General features: G+C 41.7%; 1 protein-coding gene across 4 annotated transcripts in view; it reads left to right on the top strand.

Moving 5' to 3' along the window:
- LOC121730453 (anillin-like) overlaps positions 1-14,471 on the top strand; it is a 49,300-nt gene that overhangs the window by 2,723 nt on the left and 32,106 nt on the right. For all 4 annotated transcript variants that reach the window (XM_042119493.1, XM_042119502.1, XM_042119510.1 and 1 more), the window contains 2 exons: positions 86-220; positions 5,231-5,314. In XM_042119493.1, coding sequence (XP_041975427.1) covers positions 86-220; positions 5,231-5,314 — 219 coding nt within the window. The remainder of the gene's footprint in view (positions 1-85; positions 221-5,230; positions 5,315-14,471) is intronic.

The following is a 14,471-nucleotide window of genomic DNA, read 5'->3' on the forward strand; positions in this document are numbered from 1 at the left end:
TGATTTATTAATAAAAAGGAAATTCTCAGTCTTAAAAATATAGAGGTAAAAAAAAAATTAACAACAATATATTTTGTAATTACAGCAACCAGAGAGCAAGTCTGCCCCGAGCAAAAAAACCAAAGAGGAGAAGTTGGAAGCGTCCACCCTGGATGTGTCCATACACTCCATCAATGACATCAGTAGGGTGCTACGGACTACCCCGGCCAAATCTAGCAAGGTAGCTTCTTAACTTTAAGTGTAACTTTAGAACCTAAATTAAGTCCACACTGAAATGTTTCTTGACATATTCAATAATGTTGGTTATGATTTAAAATGTATGGGATGTGCTATAATATAATACCAAATCCCATACACTTTTTGATTTCTTCTTGTTTATATTGTTAAGGACACACAGAGCCATCTAGCAGCAAACCAGCGAAACTGATCAGGGGACACACTACACATAAATCCTAACCTAAAAACCTACGACTTGGCTATGACCTAGGACAGTCAGTGATAGTGCTTATTGTTTTGGACCTAGTGCTTTGTGTGACCTAGTGTTTGTGAATAAAGTCTTCACGAGAGTCAGCAGGTCTTTCTCTCCAAATCCTCGAACCCTAGCACGTAACAACTGGTGTCAGAAGTGGGATTTGGAGATGCCATTGACTCTGAGAGAGGACTTCAAGGGGAGTGTCAGGACAAGGGCACAACGTGCTGCGGAGGCCACACCCACTGGGGACCAGGCCCCACCCACTGGCCCCGCCCACCAGACCCCGCCTAGTGACCGCGCCCGCCAGGCCCCGCCCACTTTGGATGAGACCACACCCACTAGCTCCGCCCACCGGGCCCCGCCCACTGGGCACGCCCATCAGGCCCCGCCCACCAGGCCACGCCCACTCATGCCACGCCTACTGGCCCCGCCCACCGGGCCCTGCCTGCTCAAGCCATGCCTACTGGCTCCAGCCACCATGCCTCGCCTGTGGCTTCTACAGCCTCTCAAATGGCTCTTCATTTATAAAGTTTAATTGAATTAATGGAGCTGCAAAGAGCTGAAATGAAGGCAATGATGGAGGCCCAAGACCGCAAGCTCGGCGCTTTGCAAGATTCTCAAAGAGCTGAAATTCACGCTTTGCAAGATACTCAAAGGGCTGAAATTCAGGCAATGATGGAATCACAAGACTGCAAGCTCGGCGCTTTGCAAGAGTCACAAGACCGCAAGCTCGGCGCTTTGCAAGAGTCACAAGAGCAACAAAAGGACAAAAGGAAGAGAAAGCGCTTCTGGCTATAAAGGATGTCAGTGACACGGTGACTAAGCTTCGTAAAGATGTCGACGTAATGGATGAACGAGTTACCGGGTTAGGGGTTTATGTGGAAAATGTAAAAACCGGCCTCACTGAACTACAAAAAAAAGTAATGCGCCTGGAAACCACAGGAGTCGCGACGTGTAGTGGACACGGGCCAAGAGTAAAAGTACCGCCATACGACGGCACTACTTCTTGGAACGCTTACCGTCAGCAATTCCAGACTGTTGCTTCTGCCAACGGATGGACTGATGAACAATGCCTGACCGCTCTCACTGTTGCGCTCAGAGGGCAAGCTTTGTCGGTCCTGGAAGCACATACAGGAAATGGGTTCAAAGACCTGATGGAGGCCCTTGAATCCAGATACGGGGAGCGACACCTGGAGCACGTGTTTCGTGCCCAACTGCGCGACAGAGTCCAATTCTCAGGAGAAGGATTACAACAATGGGCGTTGGAAATTGAAAAACTCGTCAAGAAGGCACACCCAGGAGCTGACGCCAAGATGGTCGACACGACAAGATGGAGCAGGGAAACGAATAAAAGCCAGGACTAAGGGGCGAGTGCTGGCTGACACGGAGGAAGCCCCAATAACGGTTGTCTCCCAAGCAAGCAGCGGGAATAGTCTGGTGATTCAGGGGACTATTAACGGGACGGATTGCAAAATGACTCTAGACACAGGAGCCTCTAGAACAATAGTGAACCCAAATCTGGTAAAAGCCGCAAGGAGGCACAAGAGGAGAATTAACTGTCGGCGTCTTACTGCCTCCGGTCAGCCAATACCCGTTCTGGGAGAAATGTCAGTTACGATGAATGTGGGGGAGTCCTCATACCCTCATGACGTTTTCGTGGCTGAGATTATGGATGATTGCATCTTGGGTTTGGATTTCATGAAGAAGCACAACTGCAGAATTAATGTCGCTGACGGAGTTTTCAAGTGTAATGAAGAAGAAATTTTCATCCTTGGAGGCGCCTGCGGGAAAGTTGAATGTGTAAAGAAAGTCATAATACCTGGACGTGCGGAAGCTCGGGTGCTGGTGAAACTGCCGCCAAGTGGAAAGAAAAAGTCAAACAGATGCGTGTTGATCGAAGACACACCCACCAAGACATCTGCGCAAAAACTGATGACGGCGAGAACCCTTGTTAGTGGAAACAGTAACGCTGTGGTCAGGGTTCTGAATCTTGGTGATCGCGAGATCTGCTTGAACAAAGGTGACGTCATTGGAAAATGCGAGGAAGTTGTCTGGATGAGAAAGTGTAGTTCGATGACAGGCGCAGAATCAGCAAACAGCAGTAACTACGGAATAGTGACTGGGCTACTCGATGACTGCAAGAGTAATCTGACATATTCGCAGAGCATGAAAGCTAAGAAGTTTTTACAACGCCACGCGAATATCTTCTCCAGTCAGGAACCGATTTATACGTGGGAGAATGGCTCTCAACACGGTACACACACACACACACACACACACACACACACACACGCACACACACACACACACACACACACACACACACACACACACACACACACACACACACACACAGTGGCTTCGGCACGAATGGGCCGGCTCGACCGGATAAATACCACGTTCTCACAGAAAACCGGTGTGAAACAGCGCTTGCGCTGTGTTTCGCCGAGTGAGTGAGTTTACCGGAGGCCCAATCCCCTAACCCCTACCCTATTTCCTTCCCTACCCTCAACTATTCCCTTCCCTTCCCTTCCCTTCCCTTCCCTTCCCTCTTAAAAGGCCGGCAACGCTGTTGCAGCTCTTCTGATGCTGCGAGTGTCCATGGGCGACGGAAGTTGCTTTCCATCAGGTGACCCGTTTGCTCGTTTGCCCCCTTATTTCATAAAAAAAAAAAAAGAACCGTCTGCAAGTCCGTGGTGCTCACATGTTGTATTGGTAAAGAAGAAAGATGGCAGCACAAGATTTTGTGTGGACTACAGGCGTCTCAATGATGTCACTAAGAAGGACAGTTATCCGTTACCTCGAATCGACGACACTCTGGATACTTTGAGTGGCATGAAATGGTTCTCGACCCTGGACCTGAAATCTGGATACTGGCAGGTGGAAATTCATCCAAAAGACAAGGAGAAGACAGCATTCTCCACCGGTAAAGGTTTATGGCAGTTTAACGTCATGCCCTTTGGATTGTGCAACGCACCTGCCACATTTGAGCGACTCATGGAGTATGTACTGGCAGGCTTAGTTGGAGAGGCTTGCTTAGTCTACTTAGATGACGTCATCATTGTTGGCCGTGACTTTGAGGACCATTTGCGAAACTTAGAACGAGTTTTCGCCAAAATAGAGGGAGCCAAATTAAAGTTGAACCCGAAAAAGTGTCGTTTATTCAGGAGTAAGGTCAATTATCTCGGCCATGTTATCACCAGTAATGGAATCCAGACGGACCCGGAGAAACTGGAAGCAGTTCAAAATTGGCCAACCCCTAAGAACAAAACCGAAGTGCGGGCATTTCTCGGCCTATGCTCCTACTATATACGTTCTGTTAAGGGATTCTCAGAGATAGCCAAGCCCGGCTGACAGAAGATAAACGACAGTTTATTTGGGACAAGACTTCTGAAGATTCTTTTCAAGAACTGAAGAAACATCTGTGTGCAACACCAATCCTGGGGTATCCGCAACCTAAAGGTCGGTTTATAGTCGGCACGGACGCAAGCAACACGGCCATTGGAGGGGTGTTATCTCAAAAACAGGGTGAAAGAGAAGTTGTAATTGCATATTTCAGCAAATCTTTATCTAAGCCAGAGAGAAGCTACTGTGTGACAAGAAGAGAACTCTTGGCTGTCGTAAAAACGCTACAACATTTCAGCAAGTATCTCATCGGCAGACAGTTTTTACTGCGAACTGATCACGCAGCGTTGAAGTGGCTACTACAATTCAAGAACCCAGAAGGTCAAGTAGCACGATTGATTGAACAGCTCCAGGAGTATGACTTCAAGACGGAACACCGCAGCGGAAAGGCGCATGGGAATGCCGACGCACTCTCACGAAGGCCGTGTTCAGAAGACTGCAAACATTGTGTTAAGCAGGAATCTAATGAAGTAACATTAAAGCTAACGAAAACAAGTCCTTTGGGTCCATGGGAGAATGATGCTATGAGGGAGGCTCAAGAGAGAGATGACGACCTTCGGCACATCATCACATGGAAGAAACGGGGTGATGTAAAACCAATCTGTAGTGAGGTTGCACCCACTGGCACTGTCACCAAGGCGTACTGGGCGCAATGGGACAGTCTGATACTTCAAAACGGAATACTCTACCGGAAATGGGAGAAGACTAACGGCAGAGAGTTCCATCTTCAGATAGTTGTCCCAAGAACGAGAGTACCGGATGTTCTCAAAGGGAAAAAAAAGGGACCACAGACCAGGAGCAGTGGTAACCTGCGGTTGTATAACGTTGGCGCACCGTGGGAACGAATTGCAGTTGATGTATCTGGGCCATTTCGCGTGACGGAATCGGGAAACAAGTATTTTATGGTCGTCATGGATTACTTCACCAAATGGCCCGAAGTGTTCGCCATTAGCATAAAGGCTACCCCGGCGTATGTCAATTACGGTAGAGAACTACGAGTACCAGTAGACCTTTTGACAGGAGGATCACCGGAAGAACCAAAGACCGTACCAGATTATGTCTGCGATTTAAGGGAAAAAATGCGCTATATACACGCCATGGTTCGGGAAAATGCGTTACAGTCAAGAGTGAACATGAAGACTAAGAAGAAGGACACTGGTGTGGCTGCATAACCCGACTCGCCGAAAAGGAAAATCTCCAAAGCTGCAGAAAAGTGGGACGGCCCATACAAAGTGGTTAACCGATTGAATTATCAATAGATTTAGAATTTCTAGAGTTTCTTGAATTTTAAATTTTTCTATGGATATACATAAATCATAATATTCAACCACTAATTTGAACGAACGTTTTCAGCCGAAGCCCAAAGACGCGCACACGTTCGTGCGGCCCGCGGTCAACGAGTGCCAGCGGCTGGAGAAGAAGATTGTTGCTGAGCTGGTGAGTCATAGATGTAGTTTGCACTGGCCGCCTTTAAGTGCACCTCGATCAACGACAGCATAGGGCTATAGGGTTTACAGGGTAGGTGGACTTATTAGTAGATTTTTTTTTATAGCGATGATCAAGATATTTGCCAGAAGGTAGCTTTCGTTCAGTGAAGAATTATGAATAGGTAAAAAAACATAATTTCGTAAAGTCTTCAATAGATGGTGTTGTTTATTTTTTTTCTTTAGTAATATGTAATTGTAAAGTTTTATTTGGTTTTGTTTTCAATTTCATTTTAAAAAATCCGATTTAATGACAATTTACATTGATTCTAGATTTTCTTATCGATTAATAATTATGTTTTCTGTCCGTTGATCTTTTTGTTTAATAATAATTATTAAAAGAATGCGCAAATATTTTGTTTTATAGTAGTATCTGGACTTGTTCCACTTACATTATTGTTAAAATAAAATTACTGAGTTTCAAAAGTGAAAATATTAACAGCCAGGTAAGCTATTCAGCTTATATTATATTTTTTATTTATTTAAAAATGAAGTATCGAAACTAACTTATTCATTTTAATATTTAAATGTATTTATAATTATTTTATAATATTAGATTAACGAATCAGTGTGAGCAGCGCCATCTAGCGCGCGTTGCTAAAACATTATCTTTGCCTACTTACAATTTACAAGAGAATTTTGTTAATAATTTTACTACATGTATAATGTGTACGGTGTATATTGTCGCGTACTAACTCCTACAATTGGTGAGGGTGGCGGTGGGAACTGGTGTCGGGTTTCAACGGAGTCGCATCGTTCGCCGCGTTCAATCGGACTTTATATCGGGATTCAGGTCGGACGGACGTATGAATACATTCCAGGTGTAATATTACTGGTAAAAGTTTTTTACATTAAAAGTACAATAACTTTGGATGATACATATCAGTTAAATAAAATTAAACAAAACATTAAACAATCTATAAAAGGTGTAGCATTTACTACGACTAATCCGGCAAGGCCGTGGTGAAATACAGGGTTAGAGCGGCGATGATGATGATGAAACCGGGTTGTCGTCTCGGCGCGGCGTCCTCGCGTTTTGCGTATGAACTTTACGCCCGAATACAGACAAAGAGCCGCGACCTTAGCGGGCGTTACAAGCGCCTTGCGGACAAAAAGAACTATGGAGTCGTAGAAGAAGATTTTTTACGATGTACAAGACATCGTAAAAAAACCTAAATATTGAATGCCTTTTATTTAATTAATATTTGTTAATTACACAACAATAATATGAAATATACGGTAGGCTTGATATGGAATTTTAGTAAAAAATAATATCTATTGATAACTATTAATATGTATAACCAATGTCTTTGTTATAATTGAAATCATACCTAAATATGTTAGGATAGTATACTAGTAATATTACTAGTATACTATCCTAACATATTTAGCGCGGCCACTCCATGCCGGTGTGGCTGATCGCGCATGCGTATCACGCGCGCGCTGACAATTTGACGAGCGCGTGCGGCGCCTGCTAACGCGCTCAGCTCGCACTGCTAATCGCGTTGCGTATTCACTATTACCATACAACCGTCCTGTACGACATTGACGAAACCGTCTGCTAGAGCATCATGACAAGATGTTAACATCCTAATCTTTCTGTTGCTCTAGTCAGTTTCAGAATTTTGAGTCTGAGTAAGCAGGTAGGAGATGGCGGGGAGAGATTGGGTACCTCGGAATGAGTCCTAAGGTTCTCAATAATAGCTTTTGTAAACAACACGACAGGAGTGAATTCCATATTATTGTTTCTACTCCATGTGGTCCCACAGACTACAGTCCCATGCTGGCTCAGCTATACAGCTTTGTATCTATGGAAAGTGAATTTTATGATACGTTTATCATGTAGACGCGTGAGAAAAGGCTTGGGCGTACACAAAACTTTTATTGTGATGTGAAGTCGTAAACCTGTACAACATGAGTGTCCGGCCGTCCGGCCGTCCGGCGCTGACCGCGGCCTGCGGGACACAATCCCGATAACACCGTGTAAACTGTAAAGTGTAAACTATTGACAACGTCGTGAGTCGTGACGGGATGCTGGCGCGTCATGCTCGCTGCGGGGCGCGCTGCGATTACTTGGACACACAAGTCGCGGGCTAGTGTGGGATTAATGGTCAGCTTAAGAGTTAGAGGCACCCACCTGGCTGTTCTTATTCCATTGCAATTTGCAATACACAGTGAGATTTTCTCTATTCATACTTACAGTGTCCTTTCTAATCGAATTTTAAAACTCCTGTAACTTCAAATAAATAAATTAATACGCTTTCCATGTTTGTCTTAAAACTTGATAAAATCTAATAGCCAAAAGATTAGCATTGTCGTTGCGCTTGCCAAATCCTCTATGTGTATTTAGTCAAATTTTCAGGGGTAAACACTAAACAATAAACTATTTTATTAACCGACTTCCAAAAAGGAGGAGGTTATATGTTCGGCTGTGGAGTTTTTTTTTTAATGATGGTTGGGCTTATCAATAAATTATGATTTCTTAAGTATGAACTAAGACTTTTTAATTTATTGATAAGTCCATCAATCATTCAATAAAATAGTTTATTGTCTACCCCTGAAAAATTGACTAAAAACACAGGGGATTAGGCAAGCGCAATGACGATAATGAGCATGAAAAAATATAAGTAAGACCCATACAGAATCTTACCATATTTACTAACTACTTGCAATAAGTAATCATTTCGGAAATATCAAAACCTTTTCAAAGCTCTCACACCGCAGCGAGTGTGAAGCTCCAGACCTCACCTCGTTAATGTCTATGTCCCTGTGATGCGGAGGATTTATACCATACTCGGTCCATCATGTCCGCGGCTCGGGTTTCGTGAGTGGATTGTGGATACCATCACCAGTTTAATGTCAAATCTGACGTAATCGCCTCCCAGCTTGTGTCGATATCATGTCGATAGTAAAAGTTAAACTGTGTGAGCATGAGTTTCTTTTCTTCAAGATTGTAGACATCTACATAATCATAACTCGGGATGACTTTTAGGGGCTGTTAAAATGTTTTCATTTTTTTAGACTACACAAACCCATGCTGAAACCTATCCAAATTATCATCTCTGACGAAAAATACGCAATAAGTTTCTTTAAGTCAAATAAATAATCGGCCAAGTGCGAGTTGGACTCGCGCACGTATGGTTCCGTACCGTTAAAGAGCGAAAGTAGGCCAAAAATTGTGTTTTTTTGTATGGGAAGCCCCTCTTGAGTTTTGATTTTATTTAAATATTATTATTAATTATTCAAGTACACATAAATAGCACGCTGCGCTTCAAAACAGGTGTTAAAGACGTCGGCATGAAAGCTGCAAAATGAAAGTGGGACTGAGCGGGTCAGACCAGCCGCATGCATCCTGATTCCTGACCGTTGGGCAAAGGTCACCACAGAGTGGGTATCAGTGGACGGACGACGCCGCCGTGGACGGCCTCGAAAAAGATGGCGAGATGAACTGGATTCCTACAAGCCAGGCTGGCCCGCGGTGGCGTTGGAGCGAGACAGATGGAAGACCTTGGGGGAGGCCTTTGCCCAGCAGTGGGATAGCATAGACTCGTTAAAAAAGTACACATATAATTAAGGCCTTTGGGAAAATTTCCATTCCCTACCTGTTACCATTATTGTTACCGAGCAAAAACGGCCAAAAAAAATCACGTTTGTTGTATGGGACTTGGGAGCCCCTCTTAAATATTATTTTTATTGTTTTAGTATTTGTTGTTATAGCGGCAACAGATATATACACAATCTGTGAAAATTTCAGAAATCTAGCTATAGAGGTTCTTGAGATAAAGCCTGGAGACAAACAGACGGACAGACAACGAAGTCTTAGTAATAGGGTCCCGTTTTTCCCTTTGGGTACGGAACCCTAAAAATCATAATTATATTGTGTCATACAAAATTTTTATTATTTTCCTCATTGCCATATTCCTCGAATTCGTGACCGTGGCCCAGGCCGCAGCGTAGTAAAATTTCCCAGTTCGCATTGTTTGAACTTTACGACCTCTCAATATTATACCTCTAACCTCTCCCAAAACCTTTTGTTCCGTCCACGCGACACGCTTCCCCGAAAACATAAAGAATCAAATTATTTGTGGCGCTCTCAACACTAAGGACCTCCCGCTATGAGTTCTTTTTGCTGTGGAACTTCTACATTAATTTTCATCGAAATTTTCTAAAGTATTTTAAAACAACAAGTCATATAATATAAGGAACTTAAAGATGTGCAAGAAAAGTGAGAAGTATATAAATAAAATTAATTACATAAAGAAAATAAATATAAATAGGAGGACCTTAATAGGCTACTAATTGACCTATATTCAATTTCATTGAACAAATACATATTTATAGTAGAACTTGGTCTAGGAAACCGTATTTCACACTTATCATTAAATAAAAGCTTATGATCGATAAATAAAGTCGATTTGAAAACATGATTTTATGAAAATAGGATTTGTACTGACGAAAACGCTTTTGCGGTACTTCCGATTATGATGTGACGTCATCAGACTCGTGATTTAATATCTTTTATTATAATATGTAAGTTTATTTGTACATAAATAATAAGAATAAGCCTAGAAAGATTTGTAAAATATATTTTGTTGAATAATTCAAATAAAACATCAGTTTTATATATTATCTCCATTTGTTGTAGACGGGAAATGAAATGGCCAAAACTTTTCTCCAGAAGCTTTCAACGTTACAAATGATTTCTAATTTCCTATTTAATTCTTTTATAATTTTTGGGTACTTTTAGACGCGTACATTTAGCATATAAAAATGTTCAATAAAGAGAGCTTATAAATAAAAAACGTATGACGTCACACTATGGCGGACAGTGTTTTCGGCGCCATTTTTTATAAGGCATATTTTTCAATCAACATTTTTATGGGTTTCTACTATGTAAAATATTAAAATATTAGTTTTTTTTTTGTAAAAATAAATGATTATGAAGCGATTAGCATGAAGAAAAAAATTTGGTCAAGTAGCCTATTTCTTTATGTCTTCTTTATAGCCTGTTTTCGCCAACCGTTTCCTGACTTTAAGTGTCCCCTAGTGGCCTTTATGGAGGCATGTTTCTAAAGATATCACCAGTATGTACAAATATGTATGTCCTTAATTTAAATGCTTAAGGACTAAGGTTACGCGTCTTTTGAATTGCTAGAAACGTTTTTGTTGCACTTAGCGTTATGGGGCAGCCGGCTTAAACTGATACAAGCCCTAACTACACGGCCTAGGTTATTAATCCTGCTTCAAGCCCTGTAATCTATGTAGATATCTGCCAGATAGCTGTGGGGTAGTCGGCAAACTCCCGCGAACAATGGGTAACGGCGCGCGGTAACGGAGGAGCCAGCTCAGCCGACTTGCCGGCTGCCGCAAATATCAACGACATCGACATTTTCACAACTACTAGAGTTGTGTTGTGTTTACATTACTCGGAAATGTTAATATGCACTTGGCAATTTCATAGAACCGCACTTTTTACATTGCTCGTTTTTTTAAGGGCCTGTATTCACAGATACGGACGATATCTGAAAATTCCAAATAATTTGGACATAGTAGGTATGTCAATTTCGTTAAAAGAAGAGGTAACTTTGCAATTTTTTTTCTAACGCGGGAAGTTCATGATATTGTGTAATGGAATATAAATTGCACTGTGTTAGATCCTTAACTAACGCATTTTTTTTTTCAGAATTTAAATTACTATATTTTTATGTCTCCTGTCACTTTTAAATCTTTTAAATCGTCCGTTTCTGGGAATACAGGGCCTTAATATGTTTTTCATTGCGTATTTGTCGTCATTTATGCTATTCGTCGAATACACACACGCATTAAGATTTCCCAATATCCATACTTCCATACTAATAGTAAAAATGTGAAAGTGTGTTTTTTTTTTATTATTAAATAAGGGGGCAAACGAGCAAACGATGGTAAGCAACTACCGTCGCCCATGGACACTCGCAACATCAGAAGAGCTGCAGGTGCGTTGCCGGCCTTTTAAGAGGGTATACGCTCTTTTCTTGAAGGTTTGCAGGTCGTATCGGTCCGGAAATACTGCCAGGTATGTTTGTTACCCCTGTGTATGTTTGTTACCCCTTCACGCTTAAACCACTGAACCGATTATGGTGTAATTTTGTATGCAGATACTTTCTGTTCTGAGATAGGACATACGATACTTTTCATCCCGGAAAAGTGTACCATTACCGCGCAATACACGAAATTTGGCGCGACGGAGTTGCGAGCGTCTACATAGTTTATTATAATTTGGCCTAATGGAGCTGGAACTCGACGTGTGAATACATTAACCTATCGGTAAATTTCACATATTAACTGGCTTACACAATTATTACGAGTAGCTCCGGAGTATGTTCGAGATAGATCGTTTCGCTAACAAGCTTTTAGTCTAGAATCTAGATTGTAGGGTCTAAACTACTAGGCGAGTCACATAAGTTCTTATAAATTGTATAAAAGTATGAAATGTTATACTACTTTAATCGCTTGGCCCATATTACAGGAACTGAATCACAAGACCCCGGCACAAGTGACTTGCAAACAATCAGGCTCCAAAACTTCCAGCGCATACTTACTGTTGAAATTAGAACACGTCAGATGTCTTGTAACAGTACAAAGTGAGGGCGTGTATGAGTCGCCTGTATAGATTTTTGGAATGTGAAAGTAGCAGCGCAGAAAGAGTCACTTTTTTAAACTTTTGTAGCAACAAACTCACGACGCTGGGGCGCTTGCCCATACAAATAAAATTTGCCCTTTTAGTGCTGCTACTTTTGAAGTGAACTCAATATAAGGGACACATATACACCCAAACAATGATATTCTACTTAAACAGATATGTTACGTCCATACTATTTTCCGGCTTAAATCTCTTCCGAACAATTTTCAAATTCAAAATTGCACGCATTGGCAAATTTGACAGATAAGTGAAACAAAAGATATGAAAAACCATTTACATAAAAGAGACAGTTCTATTTTTAAACGTCGAATCGTATCGCTGTCTTCGCCTGAGCTATGACGAAAATTCGATTTTTTCCAGATTGTTCAAAAAATAATTGAAAATGTAAGTAAGCGAGGTATTTATTGCAATCAAGACATGTGGTAAGAGATTCCATGTGTTTTGTTTACTTTCGAGTCATAATTGGCACATTTTCGATACACGCACGACGTCATTTTCAATTTATTTAGGTAAGACAAGACGCAGCACGTTCGTGACTGCGCTCGATGCAGACTAAACAACAGACGGCCCAATTAGGCCGTATTTGAGTCTTCACAACGCGCGTGGTAGTAACATATCTGCTTTGAGTTTTTCATCATTGTACCCAAAGTGTTATGACTCTGTTTTGTGACACCCTGTATACATTTTGTTTTAGTCTACTGACTAGTTGTTCCGAAATGGCCATAACTTCTGGCCAATTATTCCAAAGACGGTTCTACGCGAGTAGTTAACACCTAACAAAGGTTGTAAAAAGCTCTCAACGCATAAACATAGTAGATGCGCAGTGAGCGTAAGTTCGTTCACATTTATTTTACCCCGTAAGTTCGAGAGTGATCCTTAAGCCGTCGGTATAAGGGTGCTGTTGCATGTAAAAGTAACTCCTCGTGGCAGTTTGTTGAACTAAGTTTTTGCCCGCGCGCCGCAGTGGTCGTCTCTCGTCACGACTTCGGCAAAAAAACGCCTAACGGGCCACTTACGACACTATTATATGTCTTGTATAGGGTTGTCTATAAGGGACAAATGGTTAAATGGGCAAAAATACGGGATATTGATTTTTTATACCCCGGACAAATGAAAAACAAAATTATTTAGTGCCATTTTTTTTATATTTTTCCGAGGATCGAGTCATAAACAGTACGTTTTACGAACTTTGCATGTGTGAATATTTGTGATTTGGACCAATTTATACTGTAAAAACAAAGTACGGTTCAAATACGGGATAGAGTCAGTCCCGCCCGCGCCGGCACATTTTAAACTATGCCTAAAATACGGACGTCTGGCAACCCTAGTCTTGTATCACAATACTCGTTAGATGGTAGAAGATACAAATGTTTTCGTCGCCTTCGTGGCTCTGTAATGTCTTATTCGAGTTACAAGTAATTATATTGCCTGAAACTTACGCTGACTAAAAATTCTGGAGAATAGTTAGTATGCTGTATGGCGACCGCAACTCCGATGCGCACAAGTTAGTCTATCGCGCGGGAACCGTAATTTTTCCTCGTAGGTATGTTCAAGAGGTAACTGACAGACAGACATACACACTTTCGCATTTGTAATACATATTAGTATGGATAGTAAATCATAACTAAATACATCTTTAGCATGCTTCTGAAGGTTACCACAGATCTTAAAAAAAAAACAATTGCATGCAGTATTCTGTACCAAAAAAGAGACTCTTTGTTCGGAGTTCGGACCCTAAACAACTGTGCAGGTAAACAAGTCGGACCATTAACTAAAGAGCCCTTTTTACGGGCCGGGAGATAAGGACGAGTTTGAGGGACACCCTCGACGTCGTGACTCGTGTCGTTGACTCTCGCAGCGCACGTCCGTCATCGTTTTCGGCAGGGCGGTAGGGCCGGCGTAGGGCGGAGGTCCTACAAAAACTCAACAAACACGTTAATTTCGTCCTATTAAACATGTATTGTGTTTCGTGTTTAAACTTGAAGATATTCAAGTTGATGGTTAATAAAGATTACCGCTTGAATAAAACTTAATTGATAGATTATAATATTTTTACCAGAACTGCTTCTGGAAATTTGTAAAGTTTTCATAATATTATGAATAATTAATTTTTGTCAGCCTATTTAATTAATCGTAAGATAGGCTGCGGTAAAGGAATAGTAAGGACTAAGGAGGACTAGGCTACTCAAAACTTAAGCGACGCCGGCACGCTGCTGATAATGATGATGGCGTGATGATCACAGTTATGAGCACAAGGCTGTACTCAAGTCGGTAGTATTCAAATTAGTTGCGTCAATAATTAGCACCGATAGGCGAGTTCGGTTTCATCATCATCACCCGCTGGCCGCTACACTCATTGAGGCCACATGACATACTAACTACCAAACATCTAAGTCCGTAATACAACCCTGTACGACGGTAGTGCACGTGT

The sequence above is a fragment of the Aricia agestis genome, chromosome 1, assembly GCF_905147365.1.
Source record: "Aricia agestis chromosome 1, ilAriAges1.1, whole genome shotgun sequence".
Lineage (NCBI taxonomy): Eukaryota > Metazoa > Arthropoda > Insecta > Lepidoptera > Lycaenidae > Aricia > Aricia agestis.